This window comes from Mus pahari, chromosome 12 (genome assembly GCF_900095145.1).
Source record: "Mus pahari chromosome 12, PAHARI_EIJ_v1.1, whole genome shotgun sequence".
Lineage (NCBI taxonomy): Eukaryota > Metazoa > Chordata > Mammalia > Rodentia > Muridae > Mus > Mus pahari.
This window is the reverse complement of record NC_034601.1, coordinates 33184012-33204820: the sequence shown is the minus strand read 5'-3', so window position 1 is coordinate 33204820 and position 20809 is coordinate 33184012. Positions and strand designations below refer to the sequence as shown.

The 20809-nt window shown below is 39.8% G+C and overlaps 1 protein-coding gene across 2 annotated transcripts in view; it reads right to left on the bottom strand.

Moving 5' to 3' along the window:
* Gsk3b (glycogen synthase kinase 3 beta) overlaps positions 1-20809 on the bottom strand; it is a 156048-nt gene that overhangs the window by 31475 nt on the left and 103764 nt on the right. For both annotated transcript variants that reach the window (XM_021209356.2, XM_021209355.2), the window contains exons 7-8: positions 18689-18786; positions 5376-5471 (exon numbers count right to left, since the gene is read on the bottom strand). In XM_021209356.2, the coding sequence (XP_021065015.1) occupies positions 5376-5471; positions 18689-18786 (194 nt within the window). The remainder of the gene's footprint in view (positions 1-5375; positions 5472-18688; positions 18787-20809) is intronic.

Here is a 20809-nt window from a genome sequence, read left to right as displayed (position 1 = left end):
ATGATAAAACTAAAAAAAAAAATATTTTCTCCAATCTATTCCCAATCCCATCATTTGTCCCCCTACCTCTTAAATTTATATATCACCCCCTGTGTGTGTGTGTGTGGTTTGCATGTGTGTGTCTTATGTTGGGTATCAAGCCTGGGGCCTTACATATGCTAGGAATATGCTGTATTACCGAGCCATGCTCCTAGTGTTAAGAGCTACATCTTCGTATGTGTAATTTTCAGAAATGAAATAAAAGAACACAGCCTGGAAGACAGAAGACTAAGGAGGTTATTCCTAAGAAGATTGAGTATCAGAAAGGGAGGAGATTATGATGATTATGGTGCTGGTCCTAACAGAGGCAGAAAAAACTCAGCAGTGATGGTACACACACTCACAAGGCAAGTGGCAACCGGCTACAACAGTATTCAAGGCAGTGTTGGAAAAAACCAATCTGATTGTCCACAAGCAATGCCACAGGTCAGAGGCAATCTTAGGAACTAACAGATAAGCCCAATATGGCTTTATGTTTTCTGGAACACATGCGAATGGTATAAAGATGGGAAAAAGTAGGTATGGGGTCTGCAAGCAAAGTCTGACAGCCATGTTTGTTTTGTGCTCTGCGGGTCTCTCTGAAGGTTTTCCATAATGTGCTAAAAGATCTGAAATGGACAAATCTGCCATATGAAAGGGTCATGGAAAACGTAAGGTTATCAAGAGCCTTTAAAAACCAACAATGAGGGTTTTGGTTTAGTTTTAAGCTGAGAGTATGACTTACTCAGTATAAACTGATCCCTCTGATAGTTAAGTGCCTCCAACTCGACTTTGCTCTGTCAGCACAACAGAACAGCAGCGTCATTCCTACCGACGCATGCGCTAACAAACCAAGCCTGTGGCAACTGCTTTGGCTGGAAGCTATTTTCTGGGCACCTGTTATAATGACTGATGTTCCCACATAACCTATGTATATAGTTAAGATTTAGCTGTTCAAGTATTAAATTACTATGTCAAAAACTTGGCAACAAACATTCTTTTATACCTGCACTCAGGAGGCAGAGGCAAGTAGATCTCTCTTAGTTTGAGAACAGCCTGTGTCTACAGACCAAGTTCTAGGATGGCTAGGGCTACACAGAGAGACCCTGTCTCAAAAGCAAAAGCCAAAACAAAAACAAAGCAGAAAGTTTTTCTTTACATTTGCTTGTTGTGTGTGTGTGTTCAGAGAGACCCAAGAGCCACCTATGGAGTGAGTTCCTGGGATCAAACGCAGCCCATCCAGCTGAATGTGGATGTGGAGAGCCAAAAGACACTAGCAAGAAGATATATAAAAACAAATGTGACTTCCCCTGCATCAATTAGGGAAGTCTGATTAGATAGAAAATTGAGCCTGGGTGCCACGGGTGCATGTCCCTTTACGGTAAGACAACCGCAGGGTAGCAGGCGGGGCACTGGAGAGTCTGCTCTGCTTCTTTCCACAAACCAATTAAATGACTTCCACTACTCTGTACAAATTCACAGACATTGGCATTACCTATCTGACCTCTGGATTATTTGCTATCAGGACAAAAGAGAGTATTTGACAGTAATTTAAACAAAAGACATCAGCTACTCAATAGTGGGAACTGGAGACACCCAAGAAAACTATATTATCAAATGATCTGAGGAGTTATCTCCAATCTACCTTATACATGGAACTTTAAATTCATCACCTGTACATACATACACACACAGACACACACACACACACCGTGGAGGAGGCAGAACAAATTGGTAAAGAGATAGTTCTAGTAACTACATCTCCTCAGGGAATCTTAATCTTGGGGGCAAGACAAGAACTAAGTCTGCTTATTGAAAGAGCAGGCAGAAAAAGATTAACAACAGTATGACCTTGATAGTCTGCATTCAAAGGGGGGTTGTTCTGACAATAATGGAATAAATAGTTAATAACTATATGGAAATCATAATAAGTTCATCTTTGTCATAACATGCATTCCACGGGCAACTTTCTTAAAAGCTATGAGGAATCAGAGAAGCGAGAGGGCTGGACTGGGCTTTCTGATGCTGCAGGGATGAACTCAGTAAGGAGGTGGGAGCTCTACATTACCACAATGGCCTAAAGCAAGGCCAGGACATAAGGCAGAAGTAAGAGACAAGCAGAAATATATTGAGTAGAATCTCATGACTGAAATAAGAAAATCCTTCATAATTAGTATAGCTGCATTTTGAAAAGAACCAGAAGAAAAGACAAGGTAGATAATCACTATCTTACAAAACAGAAATAGTATTTAAACTCCTTCTTTCTTAATGACCTGCTAGGTAACCCTGCCTCCATGTACTAAAGACAGGAGGTAAGTTTCTTCTCTTTTCCCAACCACATCGCTGGATTTAATTCTCAGTCTACAGTGGTATCATTTCCTTTAGCTTTCAATCGGGCATTTCTTTTTTAAAATATACAGCACACACCAAAGCACAAGCCTCAATTCCTTTCCCACTTAAACCATTAAGTGCTTTATCAATGAATTAGGTTACACTAGCTATTTTATAATTATTAAGATATATTTCCTTTTATGTGTATATGGTTTTTTCCTGCATGTTCTTATGTGTATCACATGTGTGTCTGGTATCTGCAGAGGTCAGAAGAGGGAATCAAATTCCTTGGGAGTTCTAGGAACTGAACCCTCAGTCCTCTGGAAGAGCAACAAATGTCTTAAGGGAGGAAACAACTGTTTCAGCCTCCAAATTAGCTGTATGTAACAGTCAAGGGCAACTTGAACAGGTCCCTATATCCCATAAATCTTGTAATGTAGCATACTGACAATATCGTTCTTCCTCTCTAGTTCCTCTACACCTGCATCCTTTGTGAGGAAGACAGTTTTCTCAATATTTATTTGTCTACATTTTTGAGAATACAAATTACTCACCCTGCAGAATAGTGCATTTGTAAAAATGATTTGTTTCTAGAAAGAGGGTGGAGACTTAAACAGGAGTCCAGGACTTGGGTTTCAGTGTGTTTAATTAGATGTGAGGGAGTGTATGGAAACAACTGAGGGTCACACTGCAGTCAAGAAGCCAGGGCACCCCCCCCCCCCATGGTTTAGGGAAGTGGCTGAAGTGGCTTCTAAAGGAAGAAAACAGAGAACAAAGGCATTCTTGCTTCTCTGTCTTTCCAGAGTCGAAGGACCAGGTGTCTGTAGAGAACGTTATGTACAGTTTTGAGATGATGCTACTGGCTACCGAATACAGGCCACACTTCTCACATTGCTGTAAATGACCAGAACGGGAGGATAAAGGAAGAGGGCATTGCGCTACCTCTGGGAATCCAATTCCACATTTTACTTTTGAAAATCTTTTTTTTTTTTTTTTAAATTCAATACAAGCATGTTCTCATCGTTTACTCAACTGGAGTCATGGGATTTCTGTGTAGCATACAAATTTGTGTGTATTAAAGAGACATTGATACATACATATATATATATATATCCCTGTATTTAATACTCAGAATTCCCTATTATTTTCTCCTTAACTTAGTTGGACTGCAGTATATTATAAATCACTCACAATAGACACTGACTGACCTGTAATAATTTTGTAGATTCAATCTACTTGGCCTCAAAATCCAAACAGGTCACCTACAGTCCTCTGGGTTTAGTGCCACATCAAAGATGCTAAATATATTTCACTTAGCTCCAAAATAAGACTTAAACACAAAGATTCAAGATGATTTTATCAAAGACAAGTGTTCACCATGAATTCTAAAATGAAGGGGATTTGGCCTCTTAGAAGGAAAGCCTCTGTCTATATTTCTGGCACTAAAATATTACTGACATCTTTGTTTAAATAGGAAAGAAATAATGAATGTAAAGTATTTTCTTTTTTTTTTTTTTTTTTTTTGAAGAGAGGCTATGAGAATGTTAAAGGAAGTACCTGGAACCATCATGTAATTAGGAGGATAACAGAACGGGAAGAGAAAGGGAGGCAGTGTGGTGGTTTGAAAAGGAATGGCACCCATAGGCTCATGTGTGTGAATGCTTGGTTCATAGGGAGTAGCACTATTAGGAGGTGTGGCCTTGTTGGAGTGGGTGTGGTCTCATTGGAGTGGTTATGGTCTTGTTGGAAGAAGTGTATCACTGTGAGTGCGAGATCTGAGATTTTGGATGCTCAAGTCCAGGTCCATGGGCTCATAGTTCTATCCCTGCTACCTTCAGATCAAGATGTAGAACTCTTATCTACCTCTCCAGTCCCATGTGCTGCCATGCTTCTCGCCATAATGGTAATGAACTAAATCTGTACCGTAAGCCAGCACCAATTAAATGCTTTCCTTTGTAAGAGTTGAAGAGAGCATGGTGTCTCTTCACAGCAACAAAGCCTTAGCTAAGACAGGCAGGCATACTAACTGCACACATGGGAGTATGAACCATTTCATATACAGTCTTAAATTACTTCACCTCCTCAACATTTTACAGTCAACTAAATGACTAATCAATGTCATGTGGACATTTTAAAATAGGGTCTTCTTTGAACTTCATATTTAAAAGCTGACTGCTTCTAACCTATTATATCATTACCTATCTACCTTCCTACCTACCTCTGTGACTGATGCAAGGCACATGACTGTGACTGTAAAGAACCAGCACCAGACACACACTCTTGTGTACACAGAACAAGTGCTAGCTTAACGCCCGACTGTGAGAGCTGCCTGCATCAATGGATTCCTAGCTTTGGCTAGAGTTTCTAAATCTATTTAAAAAAAGTCTGCTACAAATGAACTCCATCTGTAAATACTAACACATTCTTCTTCTTTTTTTCCTCATTGCACAGTTAACCTCATAACACAACCCCGGGTGGAAAACCTTCTGATTAGGCTTTTCCAATGGTTAGTAACATCTTATAAACATTATAAATTACTTTCAAAGTTTGTATCCCACCAGATTCTACCTGCTTTAAAAATACTGCTTCTGAAGAACCAACAGGACAGGACACAAGCAAACACACACAGCTATAAAAAGGGTTGTTCTGATAGTTTAAAAGAATAAAAAAATGTAAAGGTATTTTTTTGTGATAATATTGTATTATACATTTCTATTTAAATTAAGAAATTTAGAACCTTAGGTTTTAAAAGTCCTATACCGTTAATTTTAATGTCACGGATACTTGGTTCCTACTTGCAAATGAAAGCCCAGGCTGGAAAGTATCTACAGGCAATCCACAGGAATAATAGCATACCATCAATACACACTGAGCTGCAGCCACTGAGAGCCACCTTCACAGAGAACTGCTATGCATTTGTAATTAACATAAGGTCTATCTCTAATTGTTCAACTTAAGTACAATGAAAACCCTGAGATTTACTTAACTATTAGTTGTTGGACTTTCTCAAATTGATTTTCACTCACCTTTGTCCAAGGATGTGCCTTGATTTGGGGGAATTTGAATTCTGTATAATTTGGGTTCATTTCTCTAATTTGCTCCCTTGTTGGTGTTCCTAGGACCTATACAGAGAAAAAAAAATATTGTCAACTTTCTATCTACCCATATATTGATGCATTGGTTTTACTAATATAATAAATTCCAAGCTGAAATAAACTCAATGGATTTTGTGAAAGTTTTTTAGATTGTATTTATAAAACCATGCTATACCATCGCAGACTAATGTTCTATGATACTAATGTTTAAAAAATCTGAGTCATAAAATTACTAGAAAAGATTCCAGGGACTGACATACTAGTTAAGAACATAACCATGTGTAACCCTAGTCCCAGGAGATCCAACAATACAACTGGGCTGTGAGGGCACCAAGCGCTCCCATATTGCACACTTTTTCTTTTTTTAAACATCCATACATATAAAATAAAAAGATAATTTTAGAAAATTCAAGTAATCCCCTGGCTTCCTTTCCCACTGTATCCCAACTCTGATCTTAGCTGATCTATAAGGAAAAGTGACACTCAAGTTAGCCAGGCCTAACAATGTTATAGTCAGGCGTTTGTTGGCAAATTTCACCATTTCACACAATCACTGAATATTTAGAGTAACACTACACAAAAGAAACTACCTGAAGACCTAGAGAAGACATAAAGAACAAGAAAACTTATATAGCTGTTTATTAAAACATAAGCAAGCAATAAAGGCAAAATAAATTGAGCACTTCAATGCCTCTAGAGCTGTAGTAGGTACTGAATACAGGGAAGGCTGCTGAAGACAGGTCTAGACAGACAGACAGACACACACACAGACACACAGACACACACACACACACACACAAACACAGGATTTCACACGTTTTTCTTCATTACCTTAGAGCCTAATATGAAATAGGCTTGTTTACTGAGACAGTGTCTCTACAGATAGCCCTGGCTAGTCTACAATTCAGAGATCCTCCCAACTGCTGAGTACTGCGCTTAAAGTTGTGTATCACTACTACCAGCTGAAACAAATCTGTTGAAATAAAATATTACACTATTTACAAATTAGTGATAGTTTCACAGGAGAGTGATATAATATTAAATATTTAATTTGTGCTTGCAACCAACAAATAATCAGGTGTAGTTCTACAAACATTCAGAACAAATTAAAACAAAAACAAACAAACAAAAAACCAGTCTCACGATGTAGGCCTTACTGGCCTGGAAATCATTGATTACCTGCTTGCCCCTGCCTCCTGAGTGCTAGGATTAATAGCAAACAGCACCATGTCAAAGCTGAATTCCTTAGTTTTTGTTGGTCTTAATTCTCTACACATCATTAAAACTTTCATAATGTCATTGACTTTTTTTTTTTTAAAGATTTATTTATTTATTATATGTAAGTACACTGCAGCTGTCTTCAGACACTCCAGAAGAGGGAGTCAGATCTTGTTAGGGATGGTTGTGAGCCACCATGTGGTTGCTGGGATTTGAACTCTGGACCTTTGGAAGAGCAGTTGGGTGCTCTTACCTGCTGAGCCATCTCACCAGCCCATGTCATTGACTTTTAAATTAGATTTTTCTTCAAAAGATACTCTTAATAACTCAAAGACTTTTTTAAAAAAAACATATCTATACTATATTAGGAACTCTAATGATTCAAAAACCACTTAAGAGACAACTGCACCCACATGCTTACTGCTTTACAATAGCCAAGATATGAGATCTTGGAATGGATGGATACAGGGAAGGATGTTATTCACATACAATGGGGTATTATTCTGCCATAAGACAAATGGACTTCTGTCACTAGAAACATGAATGAAGCTAAAGGACATTATAATAAACCAAGTCAGCCATGGAAAAACAAGTACCACATGCTCTACTTCTTGGGAAGCCAAAGACTGACTTGTCATATTCTCAGTTTTTACATCTGTAGGAGTCTCCTTAAATACACTGCATGATACTTTGTAACAGTGGAACAAAACCTATTCAACAGTAAGGAAATGAGATTCCTTAGCCATAGTTGTTGGTTGGAATTTAACTGCTGGGCTGTCTTGTTTTGTACTTAAGAACCTGCACTTGTGACTTTTAAGAAGCTTTAGTTACTAACTTGCAGACAGTCATTAGAAATTCCCCAGCACACTTTATTTAAAGCCCCACAACCCTGAATGTACTGAGGCACCTCAATGGGAAGAAGAGATTCGAACATCACAAAATGTTCTAGATGAAACAGTGAACTAGTCATGTTTCTAATCTTTTGATTAGTTTTTAAATCTTAAAAACAAAAGCTATTTGTAGGATTTTTGTTGTTGGTGGTGGTGATTTTGATAAGTCAGTTAAGATGAAACATTAGGAACCAAATTTTTTATTAATGTATATTCCTAGGTTGGGTGTGGTATCAAAAGCCTTTAATCCCAGCACTTGGGAGGCAGACACAACTGGAGTTCAAGGCCATCCTTGATCCACACAGCTATTTCTAGGTCAGCTGGCCTACACAGAGAAACTCTTGTTTTTCTACACTTGATCATGAAGGGCTACAGAAATCAAACAAACTCTGGATAACTAGCGATCTTCTGATCTACAGGTTAGTGTATGTTTGTTAATCTCCTAGAAAGCTCACTAGAATGAGTATCTTTTCAGAGGTAAAAGCAAGGTAGAGACGAGCTGTGTCAGAACTGAGGCTTTCTAGAGGAACATCAGTTTCAGGGGGCGATTTCAAAGAGTCTAATTATAAGTTTAGGAGGAAAGTAAATGATTTGGTTTCTAATTTCAGTGGTTGTGAAAAATACTTAGGTTATTAAATCACAAAGAGGACTTAGAAAGAAAACCATCAAGGAAGAGCTCCCCACAAACTGGTATTAGGTGTAGGAGGTTGGGCTGGTGCTATTTGTATTAAAATGCTAAATTGGGTAATCCTTGCCCAAGTTATCCATGATTGGTTAATAAAGATGCCTATAGCCCTGGGATGGGGTGCTGAAGAAAGGGAGCCGAGGAAAGGTTCCCAGGCTGGGGGTCTTGGATAAGGAGGAGGAGGAGGAGGAGGTCAAGGGGGCAACGTCAACTGTGAGCACATGGCCATGGGGAGTAGCTGGAGTAGGCCTGTTGGTGTAAGCGTGGCCGGATGTAATGTGGCAAGTGAGATTTCGGGGCTACTGACAGGGAAGCAGACAAACTAGCATAGGTGGCTGGTATCTGCCCAGCTCTAGGTGTACTAGAAGGTTTTCTGTCTTTTGTTTGGGAACTAAATGATCTAAAGTGGGTAAAAACCCCCAAACAACATTTAGCACAATTAGTTTACTAGAGGCTGGGACCCATGTGATTACAACAATGTCTAATCAGTAAAGCAAGGGCAAGAATGTAGAATACAGGACCTGAACTGACAGACATTTAGAGAAAGAAATTGGAGCTGAGGAGTAACTATGTTGGTAAAGCACTTTCTGTAAAGCAAGCATGAAGACCTGAATTGATCTGTAAGAAAGCATGTGAATGGCAGGCCTGGCGGCATTGCTGTTCTGGGAGATGGGGGCAGTCAGCCTGACCTAGAAGGCAAGTTACAGCTCAGGGAGAGCCCCTGACTCAAATAAAACAAGGGACTGTGTCCAACAAGTAACGCACCAAATTGTACTCTGGCCACCATAAGACAAGCAAGCACATGGACAAATGAGAAATTGAAAAAGAAGACTGGCAAACTGCCTTCCAATTGTTTATTTTTATACCTACAGACAAATATGACTCCAGCTTTAATCAGACAGTTCTCTTTGCAATAAACAATAGTAAATATGCTGAGAACAAGTACCACCGAGTACTCAATGCTAACAGGAATATTTACACCATTCCCTCGAAGATGCCTGGAGAAAGAATGTAAGAGCTGGAAGAAAAGGGAAGGGCTATGAAATGACACCCGGGTCTGACACAGCCACTGAGTCATGATCTCTCCTTAGCTGGGACTGCTGCTCACTGTGCTTGTCAATCGTCAATCACGGATCTGAGGGAGGCTGATGAGGGCTCTATGGAAGAGTCTGAGGTAGGGGCAGTCAACGGTCTAAAGTTGTACTCGTCCCTAACAGGCACCAAGAGACAGAGGTTCAAAACCATGGTCACTCTGGGTCACGCAAGAAAGCAAAACAACATGAATGCAGGAAAGAGACTCGTAGGGAGGAGAGGTTACTGACATGCACACATCGAGGTGAAGGGGAAGAGTAATTTGGATGCATTATATACTTGTTAATAAAAGTCTTCAAACAAAACAAATGTAAGGTCATTAAAAACCAAAAAAGGTCTGAGATAGTGGTTGGAATCAATCCTAGGGAGGAAAATATCATGGAAGTCAAGGAAGGAGATTGGCCATATTTTTCATAACTCGTTAAGATGTTTTCCAGAAGTAAGGCAAAAAATAAGGGACAGTTTGTAAAACTACATCAGTTCCTGGGTCAGGGATGCAGCCATGGTGTACGTGCTGGGCAGTGTGAGCCCTGAGTTTTGATTACTAACACCAAAACAAAAACAAAAATGAAAAATGAAAAAAATTCTTTTGAACTACATCATATCACAAATACAAACTTTGAGCTCAGGATCTATGGAAGAAAAAAACAATGTTCTTAATAGCTGAGCCATCTCCAGCCGGAATACATTTTCTTCTGGATTTTTCAAGACAGGATTTCTTTGTATAGTCTTGGCTATCCTAGAATTAGCTCTGTAGTCCAGGCTGGCCTCGAACTCAGAGATCTGCCAGCCTCTGCCTGGAAAGTGCTGAGATAAAAGACGTGCAATGTACCACCACCACCTGGCCATGATCTTCAATAGTAATAAAAATAAACAAAACATAGCAAATTGTAAAAATAACAAACTAAGTTATACAGACTTGACAACTTGAAAAAAGCTCATTTAAATAAAATTGACTCATGGTGGAAATTCAAGTGAGTAAACATAATATCATAAACTTAATAATACATCTTCAGCAACAGAATATGAAAGACCATAGTTATCTAACTGGCTATTGATATCATAAATATACTTTATAAAATTAAATAATCAAGGAGAATCACTTTTATGGTTTCTGTAGCTGTAGACTTACACTAAAACTATCTGACACATTCATGTTTAGGTACACACAAGATGACATGTGATGCCAAAGCACCATAAAAGTGCAAGGTCCATGCAAAGTGTTTTTGTAACCAAAGGTCTAACTGTACTGAGTACCGTTGCTGTAAGGAATGAAGGACAATAACTCGTGTAATTAAAAGGGAGGTGGTGGTGGTTTGGGGGAGACACTGTACCACAGAATTCTGCTTCTAGCCATTTTTGAAGTAGTAGTACAACTGGCTTCCAGGAATAAAGAAGTTAAATACAAACAAAAACCACGGCTACCAGAGACTCAAAAAACGAGCAGTTCTGATGTCAGATAATACAAGCAAGAAGTAGGTGGGAGAGTCGGTCAAAACACTCCAGGGACGGCGCTGGCACACACGAACACTGAATAGGCTTCTATAACAGGGGATGAGAGGGAATGCAGAAGCACGTGGAGTGTACACTTACTACAGGGCGTGAAACATAAAGCTCACTAGAAGGAGACAGACAGCAAGCTGGACACACAGAAGGACCCAGTGAATGAAAAATGGCCAAGAAACGACTGGAGCTGAAGCCAGAGGGAAGGACGAAGGCGATCTTCTCATTCCTTACTCTCCACTCTCAGACCCCACACATTTCTAACTCATATTTTTTGGACTTTATGAGTATGCACGCACGCACGCGTGTGCGCGCGCGCGCGCGCGCACACACACACACACACCCACACCCTGCAGATAGGACTCAAGTTTAAACAAAAATTTCTCTTATATCTCATATGTACCTGACATAAGGTGAAGATAATTTTATACAAGATTTTCAATGTGTCTGCATTTTTTACTGCAACCCATTTTATGAGGTCAGGTGTGGTGTTCATTTGTGCATCACATTGGTACTAAAAAAAAAAATATATAACCTTCGGATTTGAATATTTCATATTTTCTAGATTTGGATTAAGGATGTTCAACCATACAACTAATACATGCATGTATGTATGTATGTGTATATATACATATATATGCATGTGTCCATATGTATTTTAGCTGAGAAAAGAGTAAAGGTAAGAGTTAAAAAAAACAAAACAGATACAAATCCAAAAATTGTTTAAAAAAAAACTACAAACTAATTTTTTTCTAATTTGACAAATATCATGCATGGTTCACAATCTAAGAAGACTCAAGGAAACTCAACTACCATAAACAGTAACATCATGTGAAGTCATAGTAGATAAAAATCACTAAAGGGAAAAATTTAGAAGGGAAAAATTTTGCATGGACCTTGCACTTTTAATTTAAAATTTAAAAATTTAAAGTGAATTGGGGAGGGAAGGTGGGGCTTTTAATAGGTAGAGAGGATAACAAAGAAAAAAGAGGACAAAGGGATTAAATAGCATAAGGATGCTAACAAAAATTAACAATTAAATGAAGGAGGAGCAGCAGGGAGTTGGCTCAGTGACTAGGAGCACTTGCTGCTCTTAACAGGACTGGGGTTCCACTTCCTGCACCCACATGACAGCTCACAACCATTCCTAACTCTGGTCCTAGGGGATCCAAAACCCTCTTCTACCCTTGGTGAACAACAGGCATGCACATGGTGCACAGACATGCATACAGGTAAAACACTCCAACACAGGTAAAAGAGATGTTACAGTTATACTGCAAAGGACGAGAAGGAGATGCAGTCAACATTAGGTTGTAAGTGAGGCGGTACTACATCATCATCATCATCAGCAGCAGCAGCAGCAGCAGCAGCATTTAAAAACACCAACGTTTTAAAGAGCTGTATTTTTAATCTTAGAACAATGTCTAAACAACACAAGAACATATGACTTAAAAAGTCGTGACAGTCAATCCTTATGTTGCCTGGACAGATTTACTATGTGAGGCTTCCATGAGCTGGGGTCCTGGATGAACTAGAGGAGAGAGCTGGTTAAACCACAGCACCCATGCGCTCTACTTCCCAGCTGGGAATGGAGTGTGAAGGCTGCCTCAGGTTCCTGCAGCCCTGCCTTCCCTGCCTCAACTGGACTGTGTCCCCTTACTGGGAGACAAACCAAGTCCTTCCTTCCATTACTGTCAGGCGCTTTGTCTAGGCAGTTAGAGAAATAACTGATAAACAAGCTAGCTGGCAGGAGCAAGGTCTGGCTCACACCTATAACCCCTGCTCTTGGGAGGCTGAGGCAGAACTGCCAAGGCTGACAATAGACAGGGTTACAAAACAAGTTCAAGGGCAGGCAGGGCTAGACAGTAATTCCCTATCTCAAAATTAAAACAAAGCCAACAGAGCCCCTGAGGCCACTGACATAATAAAAACACCAGGGCCGACACAATCATACAACATAAATTAAGGGCTCTTGAAAACACCTTGATGGAGAGCAAGGAGCTGGTGTTCACGTAAAAAGATCCAGGAGGAAGGCAGATGGGACAGAAGCAAACTCTATTCATACTGGCAGCTAAGGTAGAAAACAGTATGCTGATAGAAATAAGGGCTGCTCAGTGAACAAATGCCAAGATAAAGTCTAAAACTAGGGCGACCCCTTGACAACAGAGCAAAGCCAACACCACAAGGAAAAGACATTTTAATAACCACTATAGCTCAACTTTAGAAGGCCTAGTTGTCACATTAATTTTTAATAAGTTTAAAGAGTATTTTACCTGATTTACCACAGCTAGTGTTTTAAAATTGGGCAGCTTAATTTTTCATTTTATGGATAGCATATTTAATAAGGACCATATCACTTCAGAAACAGAATGAAGTTCAGTTGGATTTTAAGAGATAGGATTATTATTTTAAGCTCCAAGAAACTTTTGATGAAAGATACATATTCACAAAAAAGAATACTATTTATGAATTCCTTACAAATTAAGTCCCTTAACAACTTGAACTAGTCACTTTTGCTTTATGCACTTTTCTCTAAGCATGGCAATTCAATGTCCTAGTGAGCTTTTAATTTCTTGACACAGCCTCAAGTCACCTGAGAAAGGAGTCTCAACTGAGGAACAGCCAGGATGAGACTGGCCTATGGGGTACATATGGGACTGTTTGTTAACTGACCCAGGGAAGCCCAGCCCAGCGTGGAGGCACCACGTGCTGGGCAGGCAGGCCCTGGGCTGTGTAAGAGAACCCACTTAGCATGGATCTGCAGTGAGCCGCCAAGCAGCATCCTTCCAAGATTCTGCTGTATATCTTAAGCTATGAATGAGCTTCCTGGTCAAAGGTAGTGCTGTGTCCAAATAGAGCAAACAGGCTTGTAACCAAGTTCCTGCTCTGACTTTCCTCAATGGCAGAATGTGACCTGGAAGTGTAAGGCAAATAAATTCTTTTCCCCTAAGGAGCTTTTGGTCAGTGTATTTTTTGTTTTGTTTTGAAATCACAGCAACAGAAAGGAAACTAGAATATTCACATAGTAAAAGAGGAAGGAGAAATAATTATCACTCAGAGGCAGAATCACACTTCTATTGTAACAGAGTTTATGACCTGTCCATCTATGCAAAAAGTATCTTTTCTTTTGCCCATCATTCTGTAACATAGAGATGGGCAGGGTGATGGAAAAATCAGGGATCTATCTGCTACATCCCTTTGGGATGTTTGTTCATCCCTTAAACAAAATCATTTCAGCTAGATCTGGTATTGTCTATATTTCTTACAATATTTTTTCACCCACTAGTTACAAATTGACCCCACATGGAAAACATCAAATCAGATGCCGAACTGACATCTTCAAGTAAATAAACAAACACCAGAGAAATTATCTGTAAAAAGCTCTGAACAGGGTGTTTCTTACATAGGTTTTTTTAAAAAACAATTTTCTTATTTTTTGAGATAGTTATATCATTCTCCCCTTCCCCTTTCTCCCTCCAAACCTTACCACTTACTCACCACCCTTTCAAATTTCATGGCCTTTTTCTTTAACCATTCACACACAGACAGAGGGACAGGTGTTGGGAGGGTGGGAAGCACACAAGAGCGCTCAGTCCAAATGATGTTACTTGTATTACACATTTTCAGAGATAACCATTTGGACTGCATATCAATTAAGTATGCTTATGCTCTTCCCTGAGAAAGCTCTCTCTCCTGCTCTCAGCATTCCTTAGTTGCCTGTTGCTCATAATCTAGGGTTGAGGTCTGCTGAGCTTCCCTCCATGGCTGTCTTAAACTGATTCAACAAGGACTACACTACATTACAAGGACAATAGACAAAACAACTACAATACAATACAATGCATGCAATGCAATACAACTACAATACTCAGGAGTTATTAGTTGCTTTTTTATGGCTCAACACCAGAGGGCACCAAACTTCAAAGAAGGAGCTGCAGGTGTAGCCCGTTTTGTTTAAGCTACTGTGTAGTAAAGAAACTATATTAGAAATGTTACTCCTCTGCTTAAAATTCTGCAGTGGCTTTCTAACTCCCTAGAATATAGTATACGCCCACTGTCCACAGCTCTAGATTCCTCGTTCCTGGTACACTCATAATCTATCAACCCTGTCATTCACTACCACAAGCTGTATTTAAAACACACAACAGAGCTAACTGTCTTCAGGTAAATCGCTAAGCATTACCTTCCTCTTTAAATAGTTCATGTGTTTCCATGGTGAAGATTCAGTTCAAGGGTTAGTTTCTTAAGAAGAAGCCTTTCCAGATAGCACTGCAACAGAAACCCAGCGTCTGCACACTGCTCACACTGCTCAGTTACTGGAGATGACACAGCCCACTCCTTGGTCTCGCTTGTTTCCTCTAAACCTACCTTTGAGCTCCTTCAGTTCAAGAACTTCTACATTCCAGGCCCAATTCCAAGATAAAATCCTTCACTAACTCAAAACATGCAGCTAAAAGGGTATATACCCTGAAAGACTTTTTAAAAGGATAAGGGGTGTGCTGGCTAGTTCTATGTCAACATGACATAAGATAGTGTCATTTGGGACGTTAAGACTAGCCTGTAGAGAAGTCTAAAGTGAATTTTCCATGGCTGAAGATTGAAACAGGAGGACCCATGTCACTGTGGGTGGTGCTACCACTGGGCTGGTGGTCCCGTGTGCCATAAGAAAGCAGGCTGAGGGCTGCTGAGATGGCTCAGTGGGTAAGAGCACCCGACTGCTCTTCCAAAGGTCCTGCGTTCAAATCCCAGTGACCACATGGTGGCTCATAACCATCTGTAACAAGATCTGACGCCCTCTTCTGGAGTGTCTGAAGACAGCTACAGAGTAATTACATATAATAAATAAATNGGTGGCTCATAACCATCTGTAACAAGATCTGACGCCCTCTTCTGGAGTGTCTGAAGACAGCTACAGAGTAATTACATATAATAAATAAATAAAGCTTTTTAAAAAAAAAAAAAAAAAAAAGAAAGCAGGCTGAGCAAGCCATGAGAACAATCCATTAAGCAGCACACCTCCATGACCTCTGCTTCAGTACCTGCCTCTAGGATGCTGCCTGGAGTTTTAGCCCTGACTTACCTCAGTGATGGAGTGTGGCCTGAGAACTGCAAGCTGAAATAAAGCATATCGCCATTGATTTACTCAATGATGATATCACCCTCTGTTTATTGAATGATGACACAGGCTGGTGTCATTCACATTTTGGCTACTGCAAAAATGGTGCAGTGACTGTTCGAGGGTGCAGCTTTCACACTCTCAAGTATTCAGGATAGATATGCATGCAGGAGGAAATTTGATCATGTTATAATTAAACATTTGTCTTTTAAGGAACCTTCAAATATTCTTCCATACTGTCTGTACTAATTCAGTTCCATGGATTGAATAAAAGTTCTCTCCTCCACAAAAGTGTAATAAGAAAGATAGATTCCAGCTTTATTCTTCTGAACATTCATACCCAGCAGTCTAAGTACTACTGCCTGTAATTACGGTTTTCTTCCAATGAATTGTCTTAGAATACATGTCAAAAAAAAAAAAAAAATCAACTGGCCATAAATGTAAAGATTTATTTCTTGGCTCTCAATTATATTCCACTTCTATACTTACGCAAGTTCTACATGGTCTTAATTACTATAATTGTATGATTAGTTTTGACATTAGAAAATGCAAACCTTCTAATCTATTCTTTATCAGAACTGTTTTTAGCTATCAGCCTTTGCTTCCTAAACTTGGAAACAAGTTCTGTCCTTCCATAAAAAGGTAACTTCTCTCTGATTATGTACAAAACACTGAGCACCAAAGTAAAACCATCATCTGCTATATATCTGCAGAAACAAAACGTTAGAAAAATTCTAGGTGAATCTCAGCCTAAGCAGAACATTCAAGAAAGGGGAATGTCTGAAAATCTTGGGTTAAACAACCCCCCAAATGAACACTATTTCTGTTTCTGCAATTTTAAAAGTAGGAACCAGAGGGGTTAAGGACACCAAAGAAAACCCACAGAATCAACTAACCTGGACTCACAGGGGCTACGGAGAGGGAACCTGCATGGGTCCGACCTAGGTCCTCTGCGTATAGTTGTGTACATTGGTCTTCTTGTGAGACTCCTAACAGTGGGAGCAGGGCTTGTCTCTGACTCTTCTGGCTGGTTTGGGATCCGTTTTCTCCTACTGGGTTGCCTCATCCCAGCTTAATTAAGGTATGTGCCCAGTCTTATTACAACCTGATAGGTGTTTGGTTGATACCCATGGGAGGCCTGCTCTGTTCGGAAGTTCTGAGGAATTGATGGGAGTGGGGAAGAGGGGGAGACTGGGATGAGAAGAGGGAGAGGAAGCTGAAGTTGGGATGTAATATATGAGAGAATGATAATAAAAATGTATCACTCCCTTTGAGATACACAGGAGGTCTCTGTATCTAATGCCTAGTTCTTATTTCTTCTAAGAACTGAACACCAGTTCAATAATCCTAGTGTAATACCGGGACTAGGATTTCTTTCATGTTTCTCATGTATGAATCATATACATGTATTTAAAAAGTGCAAAGGGTCTCATAAATACTGAAGAGTACTTTGTACATTTGAAAAAGCCCTTCTTCAAGATTCCTTTGTCTTCACATGATTTCTACCACTTGTTTCTAATCAGTAAGAAGAAAGCAGTATTGTTGACAAGGTTAAGGGTTCAGTCTGACGTTAAAAATGGCTACCAAGGATCTCAAAGTGCAAGGCCAGTGTTGTCTATAAAGTGAGTTCCAAGATAACCAGGGCTACATGGAAAACCCTGTCTCAAAAATCAACACAACACAACACAAGAAAAAAAGAAGTTACCACAGTGGTCTCAGCTGTGAAACCCAATTCCAGAGTTAAGGAAGATGACCTCTTCAACTATATTTGGGCCCAATAGCATTAAATCCCTATTTTTCCTGATATTAAAAGGAAAAACAATGTTAAATTATGACACAGATCTTAAAATAATCTGATCATGTGGATCATGTGGCTGCAAAGGTGTCTTAGCACAGACTGTTCTTCCAGAGGTTTGATTCCCAGAACCCATGTGGCAGCAGCTTACAATGATCTGCAATCCTCCGAGCCTTGGAGAGCACAATGAACACATGTAATACACAAATGCACACACAAGCCAAAGAAGAAAGAAAGAAAGAGGGAGAGGGAGAGGGAGAGGGAGAGAGGAAGAGAGGGGAGGGGAGGGAAAAAAAATAATCCATACAATAAAAATAAATTTTTTTTTTTTTTGGTTTTTCGAGACAGGGTTTCTCTGTGTAGCTTTGGCTGTCCTGGAACTCACTTTGTAGACCAGGCTGGCCTCGAACTCAGAAATTCGCCTACCTCTGCCTCCCAAGTGCTAGGATTAAAGGCATGCACCACCACGCCTGGCTAAAAATAAATTTTTAAAAAAGAAAGCCAATGGTTTTTTTTTTTTCTCCCCCAACCCTCTCTGTAGCACAGCTTGTTAAATGATCTACAACCCCTTTCTCCTTTTGTATCCTCTGTATGCTTGTACATGAAGGCCCAAGGCTAGGTAGGTCTCAGCAATTTTCCTTGGTCACAACTCCACTGCATTCATTTAAGAAGGGTCTCAATCGAGCTGAGAGCTTGTAGACATGGCTTCTCCTCCCAGGCAGCCTGCTCAGGGCTCTCTGGGCGGGAATGCCAGGCCCAGGAAACACTCATGTGGGTCTCTACTCTGGGAGCTGGCTCTACTTCTCATGCTTGCATCGCGAGGGCTTTCACTTCTGAGTCATGTTCCCACTGTGTAAAGGTATTGCTTTGTGTGCATGTGTGCATGTGTGTGTGTGTCTAACATTTTTGGTTCAAAAGTGCAAAAGTGTAAATCAACCATCTCACCTTTATTATTTCCACCAACTGATCCACACCACTGTCCCCAGGAAATATTGGTTGTCCTAGCAACAATTCAGCCAACACACAGCCTGCAGACCATACATCTGAAGAAAAAAAAAAAAAAACAAAAGAAAGGCTTATCACACTAAATTTGAAGTGAAATGTACATTTAACTTAGATCATATAGTATTGATTAAATCCAAATATGACAATAATTTAGTCAAAATCAGTGATGTTTCATTCCAAATATTGTTAATTTTTTTAAAGTATCAGCTCATATACTTGAACCCTTTTTACTTTTTAATAAATAATTATTTTTATAAGTATTCAACTTTCACAAACCTATTCTGTATGCCTGAGAAAGAGTGGAAAGAGGAAGACAGAGACTGACTCAGTACATGCAGCCCTGGGTTGGCTGGATCTACAAGAGATTTGCCTACATCTGCTTCCTGTGTACTGAGATTAAGGGCAAGTACACTATCAACCCAGTCTTCTATAAATCTTACAAAGCCTTAAGAAGCAAGATCATGGCTATAGAGATGGCTTATGCATTAAGAAAAGACTACTTGCTGCTCTTGCACAGAGCCTAGTTCAATTCCCAGCATCCATAACGGCTCACAACCACCTATATCTCCAGTTCTAAGAGATCTGACATACTCTTCTGACCTCCATGTGGTATGCATACATACATGCAGGCCAAACACACGCATGAGCCAAATTTAAAAGGCAAGCATCTTAGATCCAAATCCATGTTTTCTACAGTGTGTCGGGTGATCTGGTTGTGATTATTTTAGAAGGACTGTTGAGATTTTTGTAGACCCTGGCACAACTCAATCTATTATCTTGTGTATCAATTATATATAGCTAACTAATATCAAACATTTGAATAGAATACTAATCGATTAGTGTATCCAGTGGCATTTGCAAGGACAAAGGACTAAACTTTCTCTTGGAGACAGCAGAGTTAATAAGCACAGGAAAGACTGTCGCCTACAATACTTGAGTAACGTTTTATTTGACTCCTCACAGCAACTATGAAGGGTAGGCAGAATCTGGTCTCCACGTGGCAGCTCAGATACTGTTTTCTCCAGTCAGCTTCTCTGCAGCACTTCTCACTTACCCAGTCACATATGCCACGTTCCTACAGCCACAGTAAGACAGCACCACACACGGCACCATGCACACTCCCTCCCTCCTCTCCCTTGGCAGGTTTCATCAAATGTGGGATGTACAGCCCTAAATGTTCCAGACATTTTCAGGTCCTAGAATGTAACTTTACACTAACAGCATAAACAATAATAAAATGATCTAGTGTGTAAAAAGCACCAGCATCAGTGAAAAGATGCTTTGGCATATTGCCCTTTCTGAAAAGAAAAAGAACAATGCACAGCTGTGCATATCAGGAGGACAAAGCACCGTACTAAATTAGCCGGCTTTTGTTTTGATTTTGGTTTTTACCCCACCCCCATGACTATGGGGTTCTTCCTGGGGAGGAGTATATACTATGTATGCTTTAGTTTTTATTTAGGACTAACGGGTTCTGATCAGAAACAAAGTGAAAGGGGCTGTGAAGGTGACCTATGGTAAAGAGAGCTGAAGACAGTATGGTCTCAGACTCAGAGGTTAGCTAGTCCAGCCACATCAGTGAAGTCCAACTCCCCCCGACCCCTGCCATGACACAGTAAATAAACTGATTTTCTCTCTTATGGGAAATGAGTTTTTGTCTGCTAACATAGCAATTGCACTAGAACAGGTTAAAAGATAAGGTCAATGAAGATTTCAACTGTCTCAAATCTTTCTATCGTTAGACATCTCCAGTGAAACTTTTAAACAACCTGAAAAGCTAATGAATTAAGTAAGCTGCTGGAAAATTAAGTGATGTATCATTATAGGAATTCAGAAATATTATTGCCCCATTAATTATAACATTAACATTTTAAAAGTAACATTATTAATTAAAAAGTAAACACTTCAGGAGAGCTAGAAAACGAGGACAGAACCCATTGGTTAACTCAGAACCCATTGGTTAACTCAGAACCCATTGGTTAACTCAGAACCCATTGGTTAACTCAGAACCCATTGGTTAACTCAGCACCCATTGGTTAACTCAGAACCCATTGGTTAACT